The 27,485-nt window shown below is 33.5% G+C and overlaps 1 protein-coding gene across 1 annotated transcript; it reads right to left on the reverse strand.

Annotated features, from left to right (window-relative positions):
* On the reverse strand, positions 1 to 22,644 carry LOC123529615 (homeobox protein 2-like). The gene is made up of 3 exons (XM_045310009.2): positions 20,445 to 22,644; positions 4,402 to 4,516; positions 1 to 247 (listed from the first exon to the last, which is right to left on the reverse strand). The coding sequence occupies exons 1-3, from the start codon at positions 21,987 to 21,989 to the stop codon at positions 174 to 176; spliced, it is 1,734 nt and encodes a 577-aa protein (XP_045165944.2). The 5' UTR covers positions 21,990 to 22,644; the 3' UTR covers positions 1 to 173.
* Positions 22,645 to 27,485: the final 4,841 nt, after the last annotated feature.

The following is a 27,485-nucleotide window of genomic DNA, read 5'->3' on the forward strand; positions in this document are numbered from 1 at the left end:
TAAGATATAAAGTTTTATTTTTAGTCACAGCAATCAAAGAGGCTATGAAAATTGCATCACGGTCTAGACAAAACAGACAGTCAAACTAATCGTTATCTGTTAACTCACTAAGCCACTTGTTTCATAAATATACCAGGATGTACATGGAATGTAGACAGATAATGTAATTAATTCTATTTCTTCCATGAATCAAAATCAACAGGTTCTTCATGCCACTGACCAATCTGTGATTGTTGTGAATCATAGTCTGAAAGAAAATAAATGAGAAAATAAAATCCAAGGATTATTTCGAATAATTCACAACAGTGGTCTTTGCCAAATACTCTTTAAATATTTATTGGAAACATTGGTAAAATTTAAAGGTATTAAGATTTTTTATTTATAAAATGAGACAAAACTATAATAGAAAGAATGCAACACTCCTGGGAAAATCTATAACTGTACTTCTACATGTGTATCATAGAAATATATCAGCCCAAACAAGACAAATGGAACATCCTTATAAACGGATCACCGCATAGGAATGGTAAAAAAAACGGATTATTTAAACGGAGAAAAGGTGAACCAAACCTTAGTAATATTTGAAGAATTGTTTTGATTTTATCATAAAGTACACATTATTTAATAAAAGCAATCTTTATCGCAGATTTTAGTCCCAGTTAGTTTGGATAACATTTTTTACTTGGCAATAAAACTGATGTCACAGGGTGAGAAAAATGTGCATTCGGTCCGCGAGTCGAACGCGGGACCCATCGCTTAAAGGGTGAGTGCTCTACCGACTGAGCTAACCGGCTGCCTAACACATCTTTTCTCCCAATGTGACCAAGTCTCATATTACTTATAATACCACTTTTAATATTAGCATTATCTTTTTTTCCTGTTTGCATCATCTCATTAACGCATATTTAGAAGTTTCCTTTTTAGATCATTCTAGCATTGTCGCTTTCACCGAGTGTTTTAACAGAATTATAAAGGTTTATTTTATGTTTTCCAGTGCATTATAGAGTTTTCTCAGTGAAATAAAAGTGATAATCCACAGTTTTGAAACAGTAGATTATCACTTTTATTTTTCATTGTTTTTGCCGAACTAGTTCCGGTCCTCCGCCGCGATTGAAGTCAAATTGTATACCGAGCGTTGTGAATACCGGGGACCATAATGACGATGACGTCGTTAAAATGACGTCATTTGTGTTATGCTTTCTGCTGACCTTTCCCGCAATTTTCGACATTTTATAAATTACGCAACAAAAGTAGAGTTTTACACATGAAATAAAAAGAAAGTTTGTTTGTGTCAGTGAGATATCAATTTTATTTCACTCGTGAGCACCAAAACAGTCATTTTCACTCCTGGTTTCGCCACTCGTGAAAATATCAGTTTTTGATGCTCACTTGTGAAATAAAATTGATATTTCACTGAAACAAACAAATATCCTCTATGTGTTAAAAAAAGACATCATTTGCTTTTAGCACACCTTCTTATATTATGCGCGTTTCATTGCAAAATATAATTACAATAGCATATTGACCCTATTATACATAACTTAAACAAAGGGACACCTATTATTATAAATTAATGTTTTTCGCCGTAAGGTGGTTCCACTCGGGATGCTTTGGTGCACTCTGGACTCCGTAGATGTTATGATACGTCCAAGAAGGACCAATATGACCATAACTAGCTTAACAGAGTTTTATAGTTAAAAGTCTCTAACAAAAATACTTTTACTGAATGACTTTGGAAACTGCTCTACAGATTCAGAAGAAAAGTTTTCCATTGAGCCATACTCGAGAAAGCTAGTATTATCTCTGAACGCCAGTTTAATAGTGTTTTCTATAACTCTTTGGAGGCTTTTCCACACCTGACGACCATGTTTTGTTATTATAAATCAAGAAGACTTGAAATAGTTTTATTAGCGGTTTACCAATGTAATGCTTCTGTGAAACTATTTCAATGTCAGACCAATCGTTAAGGAGTTGCCATATGTTGAACATGTTTCTATTTTTCTCTGTGGTGGTTCCAACTATTTGACAAATCAAACTATAGTGATATTCTTGGTAGATGATCACTCAAGGACATTTCTGTGATTTTCGTTTAAAATGAACCGTTTTTGATCAACAAATTCGTTTAAATTTCAATAATGTGTATTTTACATACCAAAATATACACACTCAAAAGTTTACAGAGCACTCTTGTGGCTTTGGTTTTTTTGTTGTTTTTTTTTTTGCAATTTAAAATAAACTGCTCATGCATTTCTATTTATAGCTTTATTGACAGCCGTGCATTTCAAGGAATCTAAATGGCTTGAACGTTAGTTGCGAACAATTGTACTTAAATAGCTCCAGCAGTTTCTGCATGGCAAGAAGATTTCAAACTTTTGTATGCATATAAGGAACTGGCGGACATGTTTTGATGATTTAAAATAATTTGAACATTGTTGGTAGACAGTAATTCGAAGAGGTTTTTTTTTGAGTTTCCGCTGTATATATAATCAAGCACTGTGGAAAAGGACCATTAAAGGAACAACCAGGCTAGGTTTCATCAATTTCCTACAGATGGTTTTAGAAAAGATGTCGGACATAAGAATGAGTGATCAAAATAGCACACCTCGGGCATTTCATAGGTTGTTTATATGAAAGTCTTACGTTATCCTTGCATGACTGACTTACCATTAAGCAGCTGATTTTTCTTTTAAAGCCTCAGCACATGGATACATGGTCATTTTCTACAGTTCTATTGTTGATATTTTTCTCTGGGAATGTGCAATTCGAATTTAAATGTCAAAATTTACCAAAATTATTTATTTATCTACATTTTCATTTAGCTACCTGCCCAGATACTGGGTTAAATAAATACTATCTTCTACCGATTCAGAATTATGATTTTCTGATTTTTTTAAATACATGGCGGGCAGTTAACCTAACCAGTGTCCCTGGATTCTGTACCAGTACAAACCTGTTCTCCGCAAGTAACTGCCAACTTCCCCACATGAATTATCAGAGGTGGAGGACGAATGATTTCAGACACAATGTCTTTTATCAAATCGTAACGGAGAACATACGACCGATCGAACTCGCGATCCGTAATTAGATATTAGGTCTTTATTCAGAGCTGTTATATTTCGAACTCTTCAGATCATTCAGCACGACATTTATATTGTGTCAGTAGTACTGTTGAACAGTACTGTTGGCCTGGGTGGTTCCAATACTCCCGTTTTTATAGCTTTGGGTATTAAATAATCATCCCGTTGGTATGGTGTCTGCTTTTTATTTTTGTCTTTTGGACAGTTTCTGTGATATTCTGGCTCCGTAACCTCAGACCCTCTTTCTGAATTCCAGTGTGTTAAGTTCTGCCCAAGTTTTTCTCGTTTAGGGCAAGCCCATTAATTTAACTGGGGATCATACGCCACTTTTCGTGGAATTGCACACTATTGTATCATTGAAGGTTCAGTGTGTACCGCCGTATGGACACATCTTTCGGATGTCTCTTAAAATGTTTATGGTACTTGTACCATGTGTATATGTTGAGTTCTGCCGGGATTAGCGGGCGTGGGCGGTAGCATGCAATTCCTCTACCGTCTATGAACAGGCTCAGTCAAACGGAGCATGCAACATTCTCAATATTGTTATGTTTAGCAACCAACCTGTAAAGTTTTTTGGGGTTTTTTTTGTTGGGTTTAACGTCGCACCGACACAATTTTAGGTCATATGGCGACTTTCCAGCTTTGTTGGTGGAGGAAGACTCCATGTATCCCTCCGTGCATTATTTCATCACGAGCGGGCACCTGAGTAGAACTACCGACCTTCCGTATGCCAGCTGGATAGCTTCCTCACATGAAGAATTCAACGCCCCGAGTGAGGCTCGAACCCACATCGATGAGGGGCAAGTGATTTGAAGTTTCCACTTTTTCTATTTCAATGCTACTTTGGGGTGCTGCATATTCTATTAAATCTCATGAACACACTAAATCAAACCGATTCTGTATCATTTTGCTTGGTTTCTTTCCATGCTTCCAAAGGATCTTGTTATAGTTTATATTAACTATCACAAGAGCAATCTTTCAAGTGCCGTGTGGCGGCCGTAAAACCTCCCTGGATATTTGGGAATATTTGTGTAATAGAATTCCGCTAGCCAGTGCTAGGGGACCTGAGGTGTGTTGCACATTCCATTACCTCTCATGAACAGATACAATCAAACCGAGTCTGCTTAAAGTTTGCTTGTTTGAATTCCATGTTTCCAAAGGATCTTCTTACATACTTTATTTCTAATGTTGTTCTTTTACAATGGCTAAAAACCTTAGCTTAGGTTACAGTTACGATATTCGCTCGTAAAAGTATTAGCATGTGATAATTATTTACAGATTGACATTTAAATGCACTGCAATGCATTCAATAGCTTAAACCTACCAGTAGCTGAGTATGTATTGATGACACACTTGTTTTCTCGGCACTGATAAAGTCCGTAACACACACAGTCGTCGTTTGTTGCACATGACTTCTTATCAATAGTGGCGCAGTCACTCTGTAAAATAAATGAAAAAAAAAATGTTTTTCTACGTAGTGATTGTGTCAAGGCAAATGTCTATTTATTCCTAATCATTTGCATGACAACTTCATAAATGGATCATTGTCAATCATTGTGATGTGTTAGTTGGTCACTCCTCTAAGATTCAGTGTAATACTAATTATTTTGAAATGGTGGGTTTTCTTAAAATAACTCCACTTATAATACAGATAGTACAGATATGATATTTATCAAGACAAATATTAATAGAATTGCTATAGCTTCTAGGAGGATGTGTTGCTAATGAGCACGTTTCGTATTTTCAAAATTGATACATCTAAACCCCTGATGCTTTAATATAAAACAAAGTTTCTACTGTGCCTTTATATTTAAATTATGAACGTATGCAATTTCTTAAAAAATTTCCACCGCTTTAACCTGGGAATGTTTGAATCAATAAATTGGGATGGTAAATTTGCGAACGGTCCTTGAGTTATACATTTTTGGCAATTCTATAGTATTTGGTAAACAAAATAGAGGAAACAAGTTGAAATAATTTTGTAAAATTTTGAAATTCCGAAACTTAATTTCTGTGAAGATGAAATACAGTTTGTTTTTACAATTTAAAAAGTGTCAATCACCTTCACTTAAGTCATGATTTTCAATTTAGAATTATTTATGCAATTTAAAGCTTTTTTCTCCGGTCTCTATCAATTAAAAAGACTAAAATGTCACTGCTGATTTGTGAAATTTGAGTATATATGTAAATGTTGAACCAGTACAAATGTATAGTACAATTCGGATGTGTATATAAAGCAGCATCGAAACTAATCTAACTTTCTGTGGAATGTGCACCTTCGTTTGCACTGTTAGGTTATGTGCGGTAATTTGTCTGGTATATTGTGGTGGTAATTTACTTCGTATATAATTTTATATCTATTATATATATATATAATATATATATATATATACAGTAGAGAGAATTAATTAATACGAACTAAATCACCACCACAATATACCAGACCAATTACGGCAAAGCGCCTAGCAGTACAAACGAACACGAACATGCCACAGCAAGTCCACTAACCCAATAAGATTAGTTTCGATACTGCTTTATATACGAGCCCGAATTATACTACACATTCGTACTGGTTCAACATTTGCATATATATACTCAAATCTCTGTTTTCATGTCTCACAAATCAGTAGTGACTTTTTAGTCTTTATAACTGATTGGGACAGGCGCTTTGCCGTAATTGGTCTGGTATATTGTGGTGGTGATTTAGTTCGTATTAATTAATTCTCTCTACTGTATAATAATTTATAATGCGAACTTGTATCCTAGCGGATCTCACGTATGGGAAAGTCAACTGTTCTGAATATAGTTATATCCCTTAACGTATATATATATATATCAAAGCATTTCGTCTCAAATTGCATTCAAGGAAATTTCTTTTAATTTTAGTTTTAGTTTTATCAATAATGACAAGAAGGCTAGTCGAAAATATTTTTGCATCTAAAATTAAACGAGTATTCAAGTTTATGCCTTTGGAGGGATGAATAAAGCTATTTTCTAAGACGATTAATGATCTGCGAAACAACAATATACTGCATAGAATACTGCCTATAAAAACATTTCAGATATTCAATTGTTGGTAAAAATCTTCAAGGAAAAAAATGATGGTTTTATTTTTGTGCTTTGGACTCTTAAAATACACTCCATTGCTGTACTGTGACCACACGACTCATATATTAACAATTTTATTCTTTCATTTATATTATTTATGTTAACTGAGTGTTTGAAATCTCTCTAGTTTACAGTCCCTAATACGATATAATTATGCACTGACATAGCTAAAGTTAATGTTTTCACCCAGGACCTTCAAACTTCACAAGCTGATAGTACTTATTGAGTACACGACCCCTACTGACTTTGGAGTCACCAGGTCAAAGATCAAGGTCACAGGGGCCAATGTTAACTTTTTGCATGAAGGCACTTTAATCGCGAACCACTGCACCCAGGACCTTCAAACTTCACATGCTGATAGTACTTACTGAGTACATGACCCCTATTGACTTTGGGGACACCAGATCAAAGGTCAAGGCGCTGCGGGGGCATTTGTCATCATTAGTGACAGCTCTTGTTTGGTGTCACGTACTTACTGAGTACACGACCCCTATTGACTTTGGGGTCAAAGGTCAAGGTCACAGGGGCCAATGTTAACGTTTTGCATGAAGGCACTTTACCTGCGAACCACTGCACCCAGTACCTTCAAACTTCACATGCTAATAGTACTTACTGAGTACATGACCTCTATTGACTTTGGGGACACCAGGTCAAAGGTCAAGGCGCTGCGGGGGCATTTGTCACCATTATTGACAGCTCTTGTTTGCTGAATTTTCTAAGTATATTCTGAAGTTTTGAAAAAGCTGAGTTTAATCAAATTCTACATTGTAGAAAATATTTCGATCCAAACGTGCAGAACTACCTCTACGTCATCACTGGCTTACGGATTCAACTCCCCATTGGTACAGCTATATTGACACGTTTCTAGTAAATTTGTTCAGCATGTAACGCAGTTTATCGGACAAATCTGTTTCCGTTTCTTGAAATAAAGTCACAAATACTGTTGAAAAGCGGCGTTAAACCCAAAGCAAGCAAACAAACAAAAACAAGATTTTTAATTGCAATAATTGCATCTTGAAATAACGCAAAAGAATCAGTGTATAAATATTGTTCACAGAGTGTATAAAACATTTTTCCTTACCTAACTTGCTTCGATGCTTCGAAGGAAATATATGAAATTTCGCAAACTAATTCGTACTCATTCCACTGCAATTTAATTTAACACACTTGGCGTAAAAACAAGGTCACATTAAACTTCCATGTTACAGACTGAATACCACTTAATCTGTATATTCCTTATTTCAAATAGATTTTTATTTTGTTGAATGTATGTTTGACATACTGAGAGGGAAAGAAGATTAGAACACATTATATTTGAATTACAAATGTTCTTATGACTTTGCCAGTATTAACTATGTGGACGACAATAAGGTATATGCATGTGTACTCCAAAATTATATGAAATTTAAGAAGTTTAAGCCATTTGGCAAAATTAACGGTCCGACTTGATGTAAAAACCAGTTAGTGCTTCTTACAGACTGAACACTACTAAATTAAGCTACTTTTTACTACATGTTCAAACGAATTTATTTGATAATGTATTTTCGTCATTCCTATAATACTAAATTGTAAGAGACTTATACATGTGTTTTCATAAATAACAACATCTTTACCATTAAAAAAGAAAATGAAAAAGGGGTGTTAGCATTTTTGTAACAAATACACTACAAATCTCCTATAGTTGCTCCATTTCGCTTCTTTCTGTATCTCTTAGACTTAAATTCATGCCCGGCCATTTGTACCTGGTATGTGATAGGAGCAAGCAGATTTCGATAGAATGTTCCATATTCATACTTATATGCATGAAAAAGATAAAAGATTGCGCAAGAAGAAAGGAAGAAATATTTGGATTTATTGTATTTGTGCTAACTCCTTCTAAACCTGCGTAGGCCGTTTTGATTTTGTTGCAATAACCTTTATTAGAATTTCATAAGACAGTCCAAACGCATTCGCGTCAATCCAACTGGTCTATAAGCAATAAAGTATTGTTTGAAGTTTCGACAAATTGGATATATATATCTGAAAGACACAATTTGCTCGATTGCTATCTATGCCTCCTGGATATCCTCTTAATTATCTGATTATTGCAAAATGGTTTTATGTCGTTTTTTTTATGTAAATAAATCTAGATTTATTTGGTCTTCTCTCTAATTAATTCCTTTTTGTACAGTAATAAGCGTAAGCTGGGAAATGTAAATATGAACATGACAGATGTTTTTGAGACATCGATGAGGAATATAACCAAGCCTAACAGAGCAGACTCAAGCTGTCAAAACATTTTATTAACGTCATCCACAGCTAACTGATTTCAGTCTCTACTGACACATTCACAACATTCACAGTATGTTTCTGACACAGTCGTTTAGGACTAGATCAATTCGATTTGTCTCTAGAATTAATGTCAGAAAAACAAAGATTGCATCTGCGATAAATAAAGTCTGCAGTTCATTTGTTTTAATTACTTTGAAATATCTAACTTTAGTGAGATATGTATTGTCGTGGATTTTGTGTTTTTTAATCTAAAACAAGAAATAAAACTTCATCTTATTTTATTTGCACAAGTTAAACTTTGTATCTGTTATAATGAAAACCATGAAATTTCTTTTCCACGAAAATATCAAATAGTTAAGCTGTAAATCTGCATTGAGCTTATAATAAAATACAGTGATGTTTGGACAAATGATCTTCAACAGGGGCAATATACATATATTTTAGCATAGTACAAAATTAACAAAGACACTAAGTTGGAAGTATTGAGGCTATTATTTTCATGTAGTTTCAATTGCTGGATATTAATGTTAGTTTTACATATCTTTGAATGATTTTTTAATATACATAAACTAATCATAAGTTTTGATTAGACCCCTTACATGTTCAGTCGTAATTTCCTCATACATGCATTAAAGAAATGGAAAATGAATTGCCACACATGATTAAAACTCGCAGTGAAGAAAACTGGTTCATTATAAGAAAAATGATTTTATTGTGTTAAAATAATATATGTTACGGTATGAAAAAAAAACACAACACAACACTTGTAAAAACATCACTAAAGAATTAATAGGTCAATTTAAATTTAGACATGCAATGTCAAACAGACAATTGTAGGGAAATGTCTGTTTTGGCGATATTTTACTGGTTTAATATCTTGTTTTACAAAACCTGTAGTTTATAAAATACGGAAAATTAAACATAGCCCTTATTTTTAGTCATGAAAACTAGGTAGAACTTGTGTTTAATATACTACAGGCGTATTATGATCTTTATATCATAACTTTAGATACTAGACTAAAAATAATTGTTTACTTGTTAGATGTTTGAAGCAACCCGATAATTTGTGTACTTGTTAGATGTTTGAAGCAACCCAATAATTTGTGTACTTGTTAGATGTTTGAAGCAACCCGTCTGAAATATTTTTCCATTACAGCTTCTTTTTGTTGTGGGCCTACTATGCAAGTGTGTGTTTTTGGTGCTCTGCGCTTCCGAGAAATCTACCCTTATCTATTATCTTTTGTATATTTTGTCAAAAGTGTTGTTAATTTATTGCTAGAATTTTACAAGATGTATCAATCAAGTATTCGGCAATCACGAAGATATTAACAAACCCTTTAAGATAAAAGAAACACTGATTATATACCTTAATCCAATGCACTCTCGAAAAGTTGACATTTTCCGAATTTTGAATCTATTTGATGCAAATCTGCAAGTTTAGTCATGAAAACTAGGTAGAACTTCTGGTTAGTATACTACAGGCGTATTATGATCTTTACATATATCATAGCTTTAGATACTAGACTAAAAATAATTGTTTGTCTTCGTATTCGTAAGTTTTCAAAGTATTTTACTGAATATAGTTCGAGACATGTTATTTGTAACTGTTATAGAATATAAACAAATAGATCGAAGTTTACAAGAACTGATAGAGGCTTTACAAGTTTCAAATGACATTTGTAGCCTTTAGACAAAAGCCTTAATTCGCTTGGTTAAATGTTTAACTTACATAACGAAAATCATATTATATTTTAACCAAAATCAACGTGTATCAACTATTATTATTTATTACTATTTGATTTATATTTTTGAGTATGGTAAAACAGCGCAACAATTCAAACAATATAATCAGAAAGGTTAAGGAGGTAGGTTACCTTGTTACCATGGTACATTCAAATTAGGTGAACCGCGGCAATTTTTTGTATTTCGTGTAATATGATGTTTTAACTGCTACAATCTCAATTTCGTTTATTTCTGTCCCTTCAAGTTCAATTTTTATCCAGGTTTGAAGAACATAACCATCCAAAGGTATTTTATATTGAAAGAAGAAGGAAAATACGGATATCTAACACTTTCCAGTGTATTTTAGTTTCAGTGATATCCGTAGAAGTCTGCATTATTGATAATTTATAGTATGCGCGTTAGGTTTCTAATATAACCTTTAAATGTATATGTCGCGGGGCTCGAGTTTCCATGGTAAAGCATTTTCTCTTATTTTTAAACAACTATATATAAAAACGGGATTTTCGACGGCTTCTGTGCCATTCTGTTAATAACCAACATAGAATATTTGGGTAATATTATTAGCAAAATACCAAGCACTTTACATGGTACCATATTTTTCTTAAAGTTTAAAGTAACCATGGCAACAGAGATGTTTAAAATAGCTTATATCTTGCTTTTTTTTCGTAATTTCTTATAAAAAAATATTGAAAAAAGTTATCTTTCTTGTTAATGTAGTTTTAAAACATATTACTTCTAACGTAAGTTATATTTTCGTGTTATTTGCATTTATTCAAACAAATATCACAGCTTAAAATACATACAGTAGTACCCTTCGTCTTGCATTTTTCATGGAAAAATCGTTCAGCATGCTGCTATGTTTCTCATGGATATTGTAGTAATGGAAATAAAAAGCCGAAGCTGTGTTTCTTAAATAGACCAGTGTAAACGCTTTTGAATTTTACATTTAGATATATAGGTCACGGGCTTTGTTTCCATGGTAACATCAATTGAATTCAAGAGACCACAATTTTCTACTGAAATTTGAACAATTTTAGTCTTTTAGAGCTTAGTTTTAGTATATATTTAACAAATTATCAACGGAAAGTGAAAAATAGGTATTACAAATAAAACTGCAAGATTTTTTATTTGAAAATGGCCGTAACAAGTAACCTTTCACCCAACTACATTCCAAATAACAATGGTTACCATCATCCATTTTCTTACATTCCGCATAACATTTCAATATAACTACATAAAAGAAGCAAAATATTTATTATTATTCAGGGCAAAAGACTCATAAAAAATATTTCAGCAAATAATGGCTGTTTGAAAATAGTTCAAATAAAGAAAATGCACAGAATTACGTACATCCAAAATAAAAGCTATTATTTGTGCGCGGTAACTGACACGTAACGTCATGACGTCAATGACGTCATTTTAAGGCAACATTGTTTTGAAGCGTTTCTGCGGCAGTTTATTCATTATTTCTGCATTATCAAACCATAAAGCATCAGATCGGAGACAAGTTCATGATTTGTTTTCAGAAGAATAAATATACAAACACATTTTGTCGTAAACGTCGTCGTAAATCGTCACGATAGCTTCCGGTTGGACATGCGCACCTACAAAATATTTAGGTAACATAGCTTCTTAAATGATAGTCCTAGCCAGCCGGTATATTAAATAATAACTCAAGCCTGGGGTTGATATAGTGTGTATTACACGACAGATGCAATCCTACAACTATATAAATATTTGAACACAAAATGGCTATGACTTTGTTTATACTTTTGAAATAAATGGTCAAAGAGTAGTAGATTCTACGATGAACTACCGACTACGACTATTATAATGACTGACGGAACTGTATAAGGTGTTTTCGACTAAGTATAAAAAACTAATATCTTTCTATTAAAACTTCATAACCCAATGAAAATTCTTTAATAGTTGTAAAAATAGTTGTAGCATTGGTATGAATTCTAAAACAAATGTACTCTGTGACACGAACAGACCACACGTCATTTACATTATTCAACATAAGGAAGCTTTTAAAAGATTGAAACTCTACAACAGACGCCGATATATAGAATGCATGTTTTAGCCGACAGGACAAGTGCCTTAGGTGTCACTATCGTTTTGCAAGTCGAGAGATAAATTTTAATTACTTGAAACATAATGCGCATACAATGTGTAAAGGCTTTGTTGTGCTGAAAACCAGCTAACTGAAAACAAGGGCACCTTCAGTTATAAACGTACCAAAACAACTTCTTGAATATGGCATCAGTTTTGTTTGCAAAAATTTAAACCTTGTTGCACTTTTCACTTCTTGTCACGTACAGACTCAGTCAAACAACCGAATCTGCTATTTCTTTCGTTCGTTGCATTCCTGTGCTTCTAAAGTATCTTTGTTTAGATTACGTTCTAAAAACAGCAATGTTACCTGCGACTTCAATTTGAATCTGATTACGGTTTCTTATAAAACATGATACCTGAGTACACGTTTAGTTCTGATACTTCTTTTTAAATGAAACAAATCTGATCATACTTGGAAAATTAAAACCAGTAAAAGGTAACTCTTCTAGGACTATTTATCATCTTTAATTTTTGAATAAATTGATTCAACAGAGAAATGATGTTTAGTTCTGCTCATAACAGGTATAGCGAGTAAGATATAGAACAAAAAATGGCAAAGATGTTCCCGTTTGTGAAGAAAGCACCAAATTTTGCATGAAATTACTTTAAGGTATCTCAAATCCTACAAGAGGAAGAGACACGCTATATCTGCCCTGGAACATCCTTTTAAATCAATTTAAAAAAGGGAGGTAAAAATGTCATGAAAAAAATAATTCTTCCTTTAAATTGAAATATATCGATAAAGTAATATTTCATATGATCTAAACATGGATAACATATCACTAGCATAGACAAACAACCATTTGGTATTGACAAATATACGAAGTTTACTACAAAATACTCTTATTTCTCAAGATACATACTAAAAAGGGAAGTAATCAGATTTTACTGTAATGCTTAATTTCAAAATTGCGTGTGAAAAGATGTTGATGTTTCTTATGAAGAAAGCATGCAAGTTTGTATTTAAGTATTATAAAGTATACTGGATGGCTTGAATAGACCAAAACCTGAGGCCCCAAAGGGGAACTACCTTTTATTTATTTCAATTAAATACATCTAGAAAAATTTCAAAAATGTTAATTCATTACCTTAACCAATTATAACCCTTGACACAATATTTATTCAATTACGTTTATTTATACACATTCAATATACATGACTCAGGGAAAATAATATGAGGCACTTAAAGAGGAACTGTTAAAAATCACATTTTAAGGGCAAATTAATTTATTCCAATCGTTAAAATATCATATAACTGAACTAAACATAAGTAAAGAAACAGAATCCATGGATCTTATGTATAAATTATCAAAAATGTAAAAAAATATTCATATGTTTAGGTCAGTGAGGTAATCTATATATCTGTATTTATCAGGACAATAGATTTATATCAAAAAGAGAGGCCCTTCAATGGATCATTTTTGTATGTTGCATAACAGTTTATGACATAATCATGTTCTCAAATCAAATGACTCATCCAAAGACCCATAAAATAAAAGAAACTGATATTTACACCCTTTCAGTAGATATCTAAGAATTGTAATAGGTTTCCCAGTACTTCTCTAATACATTTGTTTGACAAATATATATTTCTTATACATGAATGTGTTATTGCACTGGCATTTAATTGGTTCTATGAAGTGTACATAGTAATGAAAGTCAAGTGTCATTACTGGTCAGTCCTGATTCAACAGAATTAAGCAATGCAAAGGTCACAATTAAGATATACAGACACTGAATAAAAACCTGGCGCGGAAAAAAAATCATGATAGTCTCAAAATGGCGCATTCAATGAGTCCTCCTTTTTGCTCTGTAGAGCTTTATTCCTTCCTTTTTACATTTTTTTTTGCTGAAATCACATAACAGATTTATCCTTGACATATAGGAAGCATATTCACAATAATATGATAGCATGCCAGATTTATTGGAAATGTAGGTCATACAATTTGGGGTATCATTTTTAGTTGATATTGTAGTTGGTTTGTTTGACTGAAGTACATGACTCCCCTCCCAATTTTCTTTTGATGTTTTTTGTCAGCACTGACAATATTCTTTAAGAAAATGTAAAAATGTAAGCTACAGAATTTAAACGGGTCCTGCTCTGTGCTTTAGCCCTTTGAAATCTGTCAATTTTATCTAGATTAAAGAAGGCCAGCTATTTAGTATGTTCATACCTTAATGTCTCTCCCCAAACATGGCTTCATATATAAATATTAGAAATGTGAACATCAGGTAGTTTAGATGTTTTCATGCTGTCCATTTCCTTTAGGAACTAGAATTTTATCTGGCACCATTTACTGACTTACAGCTTGATACTTTTGTTTATAACATGACCATGTATTGTTCCAAAAGTTTGAAGTCACAACATGTGGTGCACTAACTGGTATGCGACATTGTACACATTTGTTTGTCGCAGATGCATAAAAACAAAACCACAAAGGGATAATGTTACGAGCAACCAATACTGATACACACTGTTATTTTCTATAGTAAAACAGTTCGCTAGTTGTTAGCTGTAGCTTCAGTTCTGGTACATGCTGACTAATACCGTAGTAAGCCGCATTTTTGGCATAAAAACAATGACAAAAATCCAACAGGAAAAGACACATCAAAGAAAGTAGAGTTTGGCTTAAAGCTAACATTCTTTATAATGCATTATTTGGTTGTGACTCTGTCTCAATACGTTTGCAAGGCATAGGATATCTTTACTTATGGTTATGCCGTGTTTAAAGATTCAAGCAGCACATGACAACTGGAAGGATAGGTTGTTCTATCATGCAAAGAAATATCAAAATGAAGCTAGAGAATATATTTTCTTAAGCAATTAGACGTATTGAAAGCAACCCCATAAGAGATGTTCACGTATGTAGCAAATAACATTGTATCAAGCAGGGTGTAGACAGGCATTTATAGCATACATAGACATTGCTAATCCTGTCAACTGGAAATGGTCAAGAGAACAGTTACTTGGCTTTAATTACGTAATACGGTTCATAATTAGCTGCTATAAGTTGGAGGAAACACATCAATGTAACTACAAGAATACATACAAAGGCAGATATAAATGTATCAAGCCAATCCTGTGTACTTAGACATTTTGAAGACATGTGTGCTAGAGAGTGAAATACAAATGTACTGGCAAATCTATTACAGTTTTAGTTAAATATTGAAAGGGTTGTTACGCCTAAAATTAAAAGTTGTTTGTTTAGGGTAACCTGATCGTAATTTTTCTTTCAATTTTTGTAAGTTCACGAAAAATGTTTGTGGCATTACCTTAAACAAGCAATTATTCTAGGACTTATAACTTCACTACTGAGAGGTATTCCTAACGCTGTATTGGACAAAGAGCACATATCAGCTATGATTATAACTAGGATGGCCTGCAATAGTCATTTACCCGTGCTGAATGAGCTCCATTGGCTATACCGAGATGCAGAGTATAATGAACTCTGACCCACAAGTACAATGTTCTGAATGATCATTTCTTTATCAGATACAAGATATCATTATATAGGCGTTCAGCATATATTCCAATGTACGCCAACATTTCCGATTTAAGAATAAAATCACTATCGTGATAGGCTCGCAAAGAAATAAATATGCTAGGCAAATAATTTTCAGTTTAGGAAAGGAACAGCCGTAATAAATGTGTCAAACATTTCGATGGTCTTATTTTACAATCATGATACCTTACAAAACTATAAAGCATTATGCTATTAAATTAGTAATGCCACTTTTTGAAGAGAGTTTGTCAGTAGTTAATAGCAAAGTACTAAACGCTAGTGCCGCAATATTTACTTAAAACTTGGCGGCCAATGGTAAGAATATGCACTGAGGATTACATTTCGAGAATGGAAAGGTATTATAAGACCGCAAAGCCTAAAGTTAACGGCGGATTTTAATATTTTAAAGATATGAGGGATACATCAAGACTAAATGAACAGCTTTTTATCGATATCGTTAATGGAAGGAATTTGCAATAGTTTAGGCCTTTGTGAGAAGTAAAACCGCTGGAAGCTTATTAACGAAGACAAATTTCTTACAATACGTATAATAAAATTAGATCTAACCGGAAAATATACCTGTTGCATTATTTCTAATATTCGTAAACTGTCACTGATAAAACATTTCAGAGGTTTGAAAAGACTCAAATTACTTGGAGGGATTTTGGTAAGGAAATCCATGTTCGAGAACCAGGCACGATAATAATTACAGTGTATTTGGTTTGATAATGCATCAGACCACACATGCGCATTCGCGGCACTCTTTCACATAATAAAGGAAAAGATCATTAACCCAGGAGGCAGTAAACAGTTTTCAGCTGTTAGTTCTGATTGGACAGTACTACATTACAAAATGAGACGCAATTTATAGACATAAGTGCAGTTTTGTTCTTTGAAATAACAATATATGATAATATTCAAGTTTCAATAGTACAAAAGTGAGCTTTCATCTTAGAAATATTAATAATTACTTGCAGACGCGAATACACGCTTTCGTTGAGCTAGCATAAATGTCATTTTGAAAGAGGCCTCTGGAAAATTGAAATAGTAAAATATCGATACATATGAGCCGCGCCATGAGAAAACCAACATAGTGGCTTTGCGACCAGCATGGATCCAGACCAGCCTGCGCATCCGCGCAGTCTGGTCAGGATCCATGCTGTTCGCTAACAGTTTCTCCAATTCCAATTAAAAGCGAACAGCATGGAGCCTGACCAGACTGCGCGGATGCGCAGGCTGGTCTGGATCCATGCTGGTCGCAAAGCCACTATGTTGGTTTTCTCATGGCACGGCTCATATGTCACATACTTTTGAACTTATTTGCAGATTTTAAACTCTTATTGGAGTAATAAACCGTGCAGCAAGGACTTTTCCACAGCAATTTAAAAATTGGAAAAGTGAGATTTTTTTGTGACCAGGAGAACACACAATTCAAGGTCTGAGAAATGAAAAGTAGATATAATGCATGCATTGCTGATGGTTTGTCCATGAACAGGCTGTGCCTGCAACATTTTCGTTCTTGTCGTGTTGAGCGACCTGTGAAGTTTCCACTTTTCTCTATTCTAAGAGACACATACAATCATGTTAATACTGCGAAACATTTGTAGTTTTATTTCAGGCGTGTTGTTGTCGTAGGAGACTGCCATCCGAGAGGCTCTGAAATTCCTCCAGTGTATAATATGAAACTCAGTCTGTGAAGTTCAGATGTGCATTTAGGAAAGAAAATATTTCACATCTCATCAATTAAACTTTTAATCAGGCAATGAGTTTTACGACTGCTAGTAACGAGGAAGGCAAACAGCTTGACTGTGCAAAATGTTTACATAATTAAATCTTCCTCTCTCATACGAGCTAAACCATCGCCAAATCTACAAAACAACGTAAAGTAAGCATAGTGAAGTGTATTATGGAACTACATTTAGATTAATAGGTTCCTAAGAACCTTTAATGTTTTACTTGACTTCATTCTCTTTGTTGTATATATCTATATGTAGTCCATTTGTAAAAAGTAGAGAGCAATGGAATTAATTGCCTAAATTACTTCACAAATGGAAGCAAACGTGATTGAAAGAAAAAGCTGTAATCAGCGCAGATTAATGTCTTATAGGATGCTGACTTATGTGACATTGTAAAAGGAATTTACATTATATATCAGATTGAAATTGATTTGTTGTTAGTACACGTGACCGAATGAATTTGTTCTTTGAAGATTGGACAATCAAAAATACGTTTGCCACAAAGGCATATTTTCGCCTGTACTGGAGTTGAATATATTGCTCTGTATAAAACAGACACAGAACTAAAATCGTATTGTGCAAATGTAAAAAAGAAATAAAACTTGATAAATCCTCAAGTACATATACTTATTCCTATCGTTTGCGCTACTTTGACTTAATAAAAAAATAAGTGCCTGACGTTTATTATTGGTTGTTTTTATGTTAGAAAACTAACCTTGTTGCTACCTATAATCTGTGCCGAGATTTTTTTAAAAATATTTATTGATGCCTATAGGTATCCGCTGTTGAAGGAAACGACGCTGGAGTAGAAAGGTGACTAAGATCTTACCAATGGCATGAGAATATAACACTGTATAGATATAAGACCCATAATTAAACCACAACTTAAGTTATTTTTCAATATTTACATTCGCCCTATTCTTTTCCATTGAAAATTATGACGTTCATTTCCTATGAACAGCAAAAGGAATTGCGCGAAATTTACGTCATCGCTGCTTAGTGATAACCGTCCGCTGTTTTGACGACGTTCGAGTATAGTCAGGGAGAACGCTCCTTAGATGACGTCGCAGTTATTTTGTGTGTTGAACAATGTGGCCGGGAAGCTGATTTTAATATTAAATGTCACAAAGTATGTGCAATTTATAATATTATCTTGTTTACAAATGGAAATGAAATGTAATGTAAATATGTTTAGTTAGTGATACATATAATTTGTCGCATAAATTACATAAGAATATACATCATACACAACTACGTCATACTGCTTTCATGACATTCTTAACGTCATGTCTCTAAATGCCTCTCAGTGTCTTACTTAAGGAGGTAGAATACCTTAACATCTGTATGTGCGCATGCCCAACCGGAAGCTAACGTGAGGTTTTACGACAACGTTTACGACAAACTGAATGTGTTAATTTATTTATGCATTAACCTGTCCCTGATCTTATGCTTAATGGTTTAATAATACTGCAATAATGAATAAATTACCACAGGAATGCTACAAAACAATGTTGCCTTAAAATGACATCATGACGTTATGTGTTAGTTACTGCGCAAAATTGATAGTTTTTTATCTTTAAAGTACGTAATTGTGAACAGTTTTTTATTTTAACTTTTTTTTAACAGCCATTATTTGCCTAAATAATTTTGATGAGACTTTCGCTCTGAATAATGATCAATATTTTGCGACTTTTATGTAGTTATACTGAAATGTTATGAGGAATGTAAGAAAATGATAATGGTAATTAATGTTTTTTGGAAATAAAGCTGGGTGAAAGCATACTTATTACGGCCATTTTCAAATAAAACTTGGGCAGTTTGATTTATATATATTTTTCCGTTTCCATAGATAAAATTTTTATACTAAGATATGCTCTAAAATAGATCTTGAATTAAATTAATGTTATCATGGAAACGAATCCCGTTACCTATATATCTAAATGTACAATTCTTAGGCGTTGACACTGGTCTATTTCAGATTTTTATCTCTATTTCAACACTAAACGTAGGAATGATAATTGCAACTACAATGATTTTTCCATAAAAAAATGTAAGATGAGGAGTACTGCTGTAAGTGTTTAAAGCTATGGAATTGGTTTAAATAAATGCAAATCACACGAACTGTCAACATATGACTTACTTTAGAAATAAAATGTTCTGACGCTACATTAAACGAGAATATTTTTTTTTTCAAAGAAGTTACGACAAAAAGCAAGTTATAAGATATTTTAAACATTTCTGTTGCCGTTGTTACTTTAAACGTTAAGATAAAAAGGGTATCATTTAAAGTGTTCTGCTAATAGTATTACCCTAATATTCTGTGTTGGTCGTTAAACGAATGGCACTAAAGCCGTCGAAAACAAAAACAGTAAGTAAACATAGTTGTATAAAAATGAGAGAAAATGCGTTACCATAGAAGCACGTGCCCCGCGACATATACATTTTAAGACTTTAACGGATAACAGTGAAACCGAAATACAATGAAAAGTGTTAAATATCCGTATTTTCCTTCTTCTTTTAATATAAAATACTTTTGGAGGGTCATGCATTTCAGGCCTGGATAAAAAATTTATTTGAAGAGACAGATAAACGAACTTGATATTGTAGCAGCTAAACATTAAATTACACGAAATACAATAAAGTATTAGAGTTCAACTTACTCGAATTTACCCTAGTAACAAGGTATACTACCTTCTTAAAAGCATTGTAAATTTTGAAATAGTGAAGATCATTTCTTTAAATTTCCAGATTTCAAAGATATAGAAATTTCTTCATGAATACTTTGTTATCGTTATCGTTATCTAAATTTTGATTTTTGTCACCAATACTGATTTGGTCATGTAACAGCCAAAATATATTGCAGAGTTAAAGTAAAGACTGATTTAACTTACATTATCGGAACTAAAGGATCCAAAGTTCTCTTCAAATGACTGAAATCCATCCCCTATATATGCATCGATACCGAAATATGGCTTAGAGTCTTCGTTTTCAAAATCGCCAAATCCTTCGATTGGGTAAGCGGCAATATTAGCATTAGGCTGTATGAAATTCCCGAAATCTCCAAAGTCGGGGTCATTTGAAACTTGACTCTCCATTTTGTTGTCCGCTCCTCCTTGAATGTTCAATTCATTCGTTTCTGGGTAGAGTGATTCAATACTTTGGTCGTAAGACTTGTAATATGGTTGTGAGTTATTGTTGTCGTTAAAATAATCGAACCTATTTTCAGAATATTGAACATCACTTGTACTAGGCAAGGTACTATCTTCAAAATATTCAAAATCAAAACTATTTGACTCCTTGTTTTGTACTGATGCCATGTCATATTTTTCTCCAAATCCTAACTGGTCCCTACCTGCATCATTTGAATTGATATCCTGAAGCTGAAAACTATTAAACTGAGGACTTTCACTCCTTTGATCATTTTTAAGACTATCGACTTGGACACGATCTTGCTCTTTTGATGAAATGAATTTATCTACCATATTCAAATAAGGAATTTCCTGTTGTGCCGGTAAATTTTCTTGAAATATTTTGAATTTTGGTGACATGAAGTTTTGAACGTTACTTTTGTCCTGTGTAGAGTCTGTATTGCCTGGTAGGTTTTGTTCATTTAATGAGCCAAAACTGTTTTCATCATTTAAAGGTTTCGGGTTTATACTCTCGCTCTCTGGCCAAAATAAAGTACTAACCTTTCCTTTGTTGACAGGGTTAACTGAATAAACTGCCTCACCAGAATTCCCAAGTCCGTTGTCTAACATATATGAATTTGAATTAGTGTTGTCACTATTAAATATGTCGTTAAGAGGTGTATTCAGTGCATTTTTATACTGCATATTTTCCAGTGTTACCATATCATTGTCCGCTAATGCATTTTTAGTACTTGGATAAAAAAATGCTCGCATCGAAATATCGCTAATAGGCTGCTCGGGTATATATTGTTGTTCAGGATACTTGTTCGGATCATGTTCATTGTCATTGATTGGGTTATTCAAATGTAATGCAAATGCCCTAACACCAGAAAAATGATCAACATACGGCTTTAAATGTTTTGGTGTTTCACCGTTTTTTATATAAATGGGTTTAAATTTTGAAAGCGGCTTTTCGTCATGTATTGCATGCTTTTTAAAGTTTTGCAGACTTGTAATAAATGGCGAAAAATGAAACATTGACTGAATTGGTTTATCCTGAATATCAGTTGAATCACGGTTAAAGGCCACAGGATTGAATTCAAAGAAACGTTTGAATCTGTTGTTCACTGATACTGTTGGTAGATGCGAAAACTTATCCAGCTTTTGCATACGTATCTTGTCCGTTTGCATATGTTTGATGGCGGATTCTAGGTTTCTGTTGGATACAAAATTTCCAGTTCGAAAACCGTTTAATCCAAGAACGTGATAAAGGATCCAAAATATTACTGTTTTTGCATTTATTTCCATTGTCAAATTATTTCTCTAGCAATGCTACAATCAAAGCTGAAAAGGGAAAAATGCAATTCTAGTATATTGTTAATATTTTCCAGAAATAGGTTGCTACTAGTTTCAGACGTGTTAAAAGATAAATTTGTTTGTTTAATATTAAATATTTACCATATGTAGAATAATGTATGAAGTAGCAAAAAAATCATTTACACACTGATTAAGCGTTACTAAGAATTAATTTAACCACGTCTAAACTATCCTTTGTAATAACATTAAGTATCACTTCAACATGTCCCAAATACTAAAGTACTACTAATATAATATTATAGAATGACGCATCTTGTAGGTTGAAACATTTTCGTACGAATTCAAAACATGCTTTCAGCTATAATTTTCCAAGAATATTACATGTTTCCAAGAAGAAATAACTACTTATTACGGATGAAGACCAATTTAAAGCTGCTCCTACTCTCCTCTACAAGATTGAAGAGCACGACTTGAGAGGCTTTTAGCTGAGTATTTCCATAAAAATAGCAAAACGTTTTCTGATTATTATTCCTAATTACAGGCTTCTAAGAAGATCTAAACGCATAATGATAACTTCACAAACTCCTGTACTGTATAGTATTTATCTGAGAAATACGGAAAATAAAGTGTCGCCTATTAATTCATGTGTTCGTTAACAATTTCCGATATTATCTGAGATGCGGCAGAGCCAATACCAGTATTACCCTTGCTTGCTGTTTTAAAGCAAATATTTGCTTGAATAAAAAAAGCGACCAACGTGTCTCACCCCTATAGTGTTACGTTATATAAAATATTCTTAATTTTCCATTAAATAAACTAATAACAGAAAATGAACTATACTTAATGATTATTGCTCGTTAAGGAGATTTTGTAAGTTAGTAAACACAATCAGAATTAAGCCTTCTTTAGATCTATTCTTATACAATATGATTATACGTTCGTAAAGCGTTCATTAAGGTGGAGCAGAATGTCATTAAAGTTGTGTTCTATATAAAACATAATTCTCAAATCAAACATGTTTTTTATGCTACCAAAGAATTGTCATTATATTGCCTTAGACCCCGGAAGACTTCACACTTCCAGTATTTGATATGATACTATACTCTTAGAATTGTTAAAAAGCATTGATTAAGGTTAAACTGTATATTCTATGTAAAACATAAACATCAAATAAAACATGTTTATTATGCTACTAAACATTGCCATTTTATTGCCTTAGAACCCGGAAGAATTCACACCGGATAGTTTTTGTTTTTATTATGATACCGTACGCACAGAACTGTACAAAAGTGGACATTTTCAGTATTTTTTACTAGTCCGAGCCCTAAAATTGAAATATTATGAATTTTTTTTGTGTTGATTCTGTCATTTTTTTCCATCTACAAATGAATCTAAAGCAAAGATAATTGCTGTAAAGAAAGGAACAGAATGGTTTTGGTGAGATCGACATGATTCATCCATAAAGATGTTAAAATGAACTTCTCACCATTGTTGATAAACGAACAACATCTTTACTAACAATCTACCTGTCTAGTACATATTTTACCGTACTGTCTCGTACTGTCCATACCACATGATACTTCGAATATTTACAGTACTTTGGCCCTTTTAATGAAAGAATTACATTTGTACAGATATAGAAATAAACTATTTTCAGAATTGCTGAAAACGATGTTTAATCTATTCATGTAAAGTTTTATCGCGGGGTATTTATCAAATATGCATCAAAACAAAGATATGTAATAGTACTTTCAAAATGTGGCGTTGAACTGTTAATAAATGTTGCCCTATCATGCGGCCCTTTTCCAGAACTCACGCATACATCAGTAAATTGAAAATAACTGAGTAGAATAATATACCCATGTTTTATATGCTGTTCATTTTCCCTGTCTTTGGCTGATTTAATGTTGTACAAATTTAAAAATTACAAATGTTCGTCTAAACGTTGATTATTTCATAATACATTGTACATGTAAATATTACATATTTCCCAACATTAGATGAAAGCGTGTTAGGTTATTAAAGAAAGATTTAAGGAAGGTCCGTTTAACACTCTGGAAAAAATCTTGTATAGAAGATTATACAACTCACCTGTTTGTTAGTCCAAATTTATCGGTGTTATTTTACAAGTAATTTTAAAGAAATTATAATGTTTCTGGTGTAGGTTGTTTTTAATTTGATATTGGAATATTCTGTGTGCCAATATCGGTATTGTCTTAACACTGCACTCTTATTGTATAACCATTTTAATAACAAAAACAACAATTACTACTTAACTTCACATTACATACAGGTAATAACAAGACACACATCGGTAGAACAGAACTAATTGTTTGATTTACATTTTTCCAGGGATATTTGAATGGCGTGTCTGTATAATTCGCGATCGGAAAGTATAATTTAGAGTATAGAATCAAGAAACACTCCAATGGTCAGGAGCGGCCATAGGTGGACGTTGCCACGAAGAAAATGTTTATAAAAGGTTATTTAAAACAAATCACCGTAGTTTATAAACTATATGACCACGGATAGAAGTATGTGTTCTGATGAATGTCTTAAAAATTATATTAAAAGGTGTTTAAGTACATCGGTTACAATTGTAAGAATGTGCTATCCTAGTCGAAATACGATTCAATACTCCGGTTTTAGTGCCTTGTTTTAAACAATTCCATCGTGGAGCACCGTGGTGGCAGGCGTTAGCCTAAACAGCAAATTTTAGCCTTAGAAGTTTTCACCTCAGTAGTGGCTTCATCTTTTATTATTACAACAAAAAAAGAGAATCATTTGATCAAAGTTAAAGTAACCGTAACTAAACTTTGGGGTAAACGGGAAAAAACTGGCCATTTTTGCTTTCAAAGCTGGTACTTCTTAGTTAACTTTTTGTTAAATCCGCTTTTCTGATACAGTAACTATAAGAGATATGGCCCTGTAACTTTTACACGTATTAATCATTATTAGGTTATTTTAGTGGAAAGGCCAAGAATGAATATTCTTAAATGCTTTTTGTTAGTATCGTTTTACTTACTGTACTTAGAAAAATATAATTTCTTGGCTTAAGTCCACTTTTCTTTCATCTATAAGGGTTTTGAATCTTTATATACATGTTTATCATCATTGGATGAGTTAAGTAGGTCATTAACTATAGCTGCCTCCTACATTCTCTTAGAATGATTCACTTTTGATCACTGCTGTTATTTTGGCTTCAATTTGTTGGTCAGGTCAGAGTTATTCCCTTCAATTTTTTTGCTAGGAACCAGCTCTGTACCGTAGATTTATTTCCGGTATTTTAAGCTGTTAAAAGATGACATGAACGGTAAAATTATTACACAGTACTTAATTACTAAGTTTAGTCCACACTTTATTTCTTTACAGTAAGATATCTATAGCAAACTGAATAAAAAATGCTAAACAGCATCAGCAGATAAAGTTGCAATAATACAATAACTCATATTCCACCTGTCATTTAGGTATAGCTGTATCATAACCCCTTTTGATCAAAATGATATTCACGAGGTTCATGTAGGGAAAGTAGGGAGTAATTTGTTCGCGTTCTTCATAATAAGGATCGGATTTTACAGTCTGAAAATGTTAGTAATATTCATGTTTATCTTTGGTATTAGTTTGGGGACAAGTATTCTTGTTATTCTAAATTTTCCAAAACTCTGAGAGATGGCTGGAACATTTTGTTTTAATTTTCGTTCGTTTCGCGTTTTATGTGTGTACATAAACTTATATGAGCCGTGCCATGAGAAAACCAACATAGTGGGTTTGCGACCAGCATGGATCCAGACCAGCCTGCGCATCCGCGCAGTCTGGTCAGGATCCATGCTGTTCGCTAATAGTTTCTCCAATTCCAATAGGCTTTAAAAGCGAACAGCATGGAGCCTGACCAGACTGCGCGGATGCGCAGGCTGGTCTGGATCCATGCTGGTCGCATACCCACTATGTTGGTTTTCCCATGGCACGGCTCATATATTCTTGTTTATAAGCTTCAGAGGGACGGTTTAATTTGGCTTAATATATAAATCATTCTTATACAAACTATACAATATCCGTGTGCTCTTATACTTGGGTTTCACTTTATGACCATGAGGCCCATACCACTGGTATACTCTGCCTTTGGTAGTCATACAGTACAAGAATTAAAATTGTTAGCAGAAAAAAAGTTTGTATGCAGGGTGTTTAAAAGATCCCCATTTATTTGAGATTTCATTTTTTGTGTTAGAACTGTCATCCATTAATTCCAATGGTATGAAAAGCTCAATTGACTTAATTTTGTTGTTTTCTAAATCTGAGATCAGTTTCCGATTATTTTTCCATTTCAGAAGAGTAACGTATTAGTTCGAATCTGTATGGAAGCGTCCTGGTGCCAGCAGAGAGATTTAAATTTGTCTTACGTACGACTTACTATCTCCTACGTAGGAGTTAGTTTCTCCTACGTAGGACTTAGTATCTCCTACGTAATATTTAACATCTCCTACGTAGGACATAATATCTCCTAAGTAGGACATAGTATCTCCTACGTAGGACATAGTATCTCCAACTTTGTACTTAATATCTCCTACGTAGGACTTAGTATCTTCTACGTAGGACATAGTATCTCCTACGTAGGAGATATTAAGTACTACGTAGGAGTTAGTATCTCCTACGTAGGACATAGTATCTCCTACGTAGGACATAGTATCTCCTACGTAGGACTTAGTTACTCATACGTCAGGGTTCCTTTACTAGGAGATACTAACTCCTACGTAGGAGATACTAAGTCCTACGTAGGAGCTACTAACCCCTACGTAGGAGATAGTATGTCCTACGTAGGAGATATTATGTCCTACGTAGGAGATACTAACTCCTACGTAGGAGTCACTAAGTCCTATGTAGGAGATATTATGTCCTACGTAGGAGATACTAACTCCTACGTAGTACTTAATATGTTCTACGTAGGAGATACTAAGTCCTACGTAGGAGATACTAACTCCTACGTAGTACTTAATATGTTCTACGTAGGAGATACTAAGTCCTACGTAGGAGATACTAACTCCTACGTAGTACTTAATATGTCCTACGTAGGAGATACTAAGTTCTACGTAGGAGATAGTAAGTCCTGCGTAGGAGATAGTTAGTCGTACGTAAGACAAATTTAAATCTCTCTACTGGCACCAGGACGCTTCCATAGATCTGCGTTTCTCAAGGTCTGAGAGAATTTTCCCAGTGAGAATTCTATATGTAGAGATAAAAACACGAACTGGTCGGAAAAGTAAGTGTCATTTTTTTTTATTTCAAAATGTATGAAAATGGGAACGCACGTATATGGCCTGTTATACAGTTTATAACGAAAGTTCGCCTTAAATATGAAGCTGTTCCTTTTTCGACCCTTGTCTACTCAACCAGTTTATTTATAAATATTATTGCATTTATATATATCTAAAAGTTTTTGCCTGACTGCACTGGTCTTTGTATCCATAGAGAATCTTTTCACCGGAACGTTTA

This window comes from Mercenaria mercenaria, chromosome 13 (genome assembly GCF_021730395.1).
Source record: "Mercenaria mercenaria strain notata chromosome 13, MADL_Memer_1, whole genome shotgun sequence".
NCBI lineage: Eukaryota > Metazoa > Mollusca > Bivalvia > Venerida > Veneridae > Mercenaria > Mercenaria mercenaria.

What these genes read in the sequence shown, in the direction of transcription:
- LOC123529615 (XM_045310009.2), bottom strand. Translation starts at nt 21,989, where the DNA reads ATGGAAATAAATGCAAAAACAGTAATATTTTGGATCCTTTATCACGTT. An exon ending in GATCCTTTAGTTCCGATAAT is followed by an intron (nt 4,517 to 20,444) that starts GTAAGTTAAATC and finishes TTTATTTTACAG; the next exon opens with AGTGACTGCGCCACTATTGA. An exon ending in CAATACATACTCAGCTACTG is followed by an intron (nt 248 to 4,401) that starts GTAGGTTTAAGC and finishes ATTTTCTTTCAG; the next exon opens with ACTATGATTCACAACAATCA.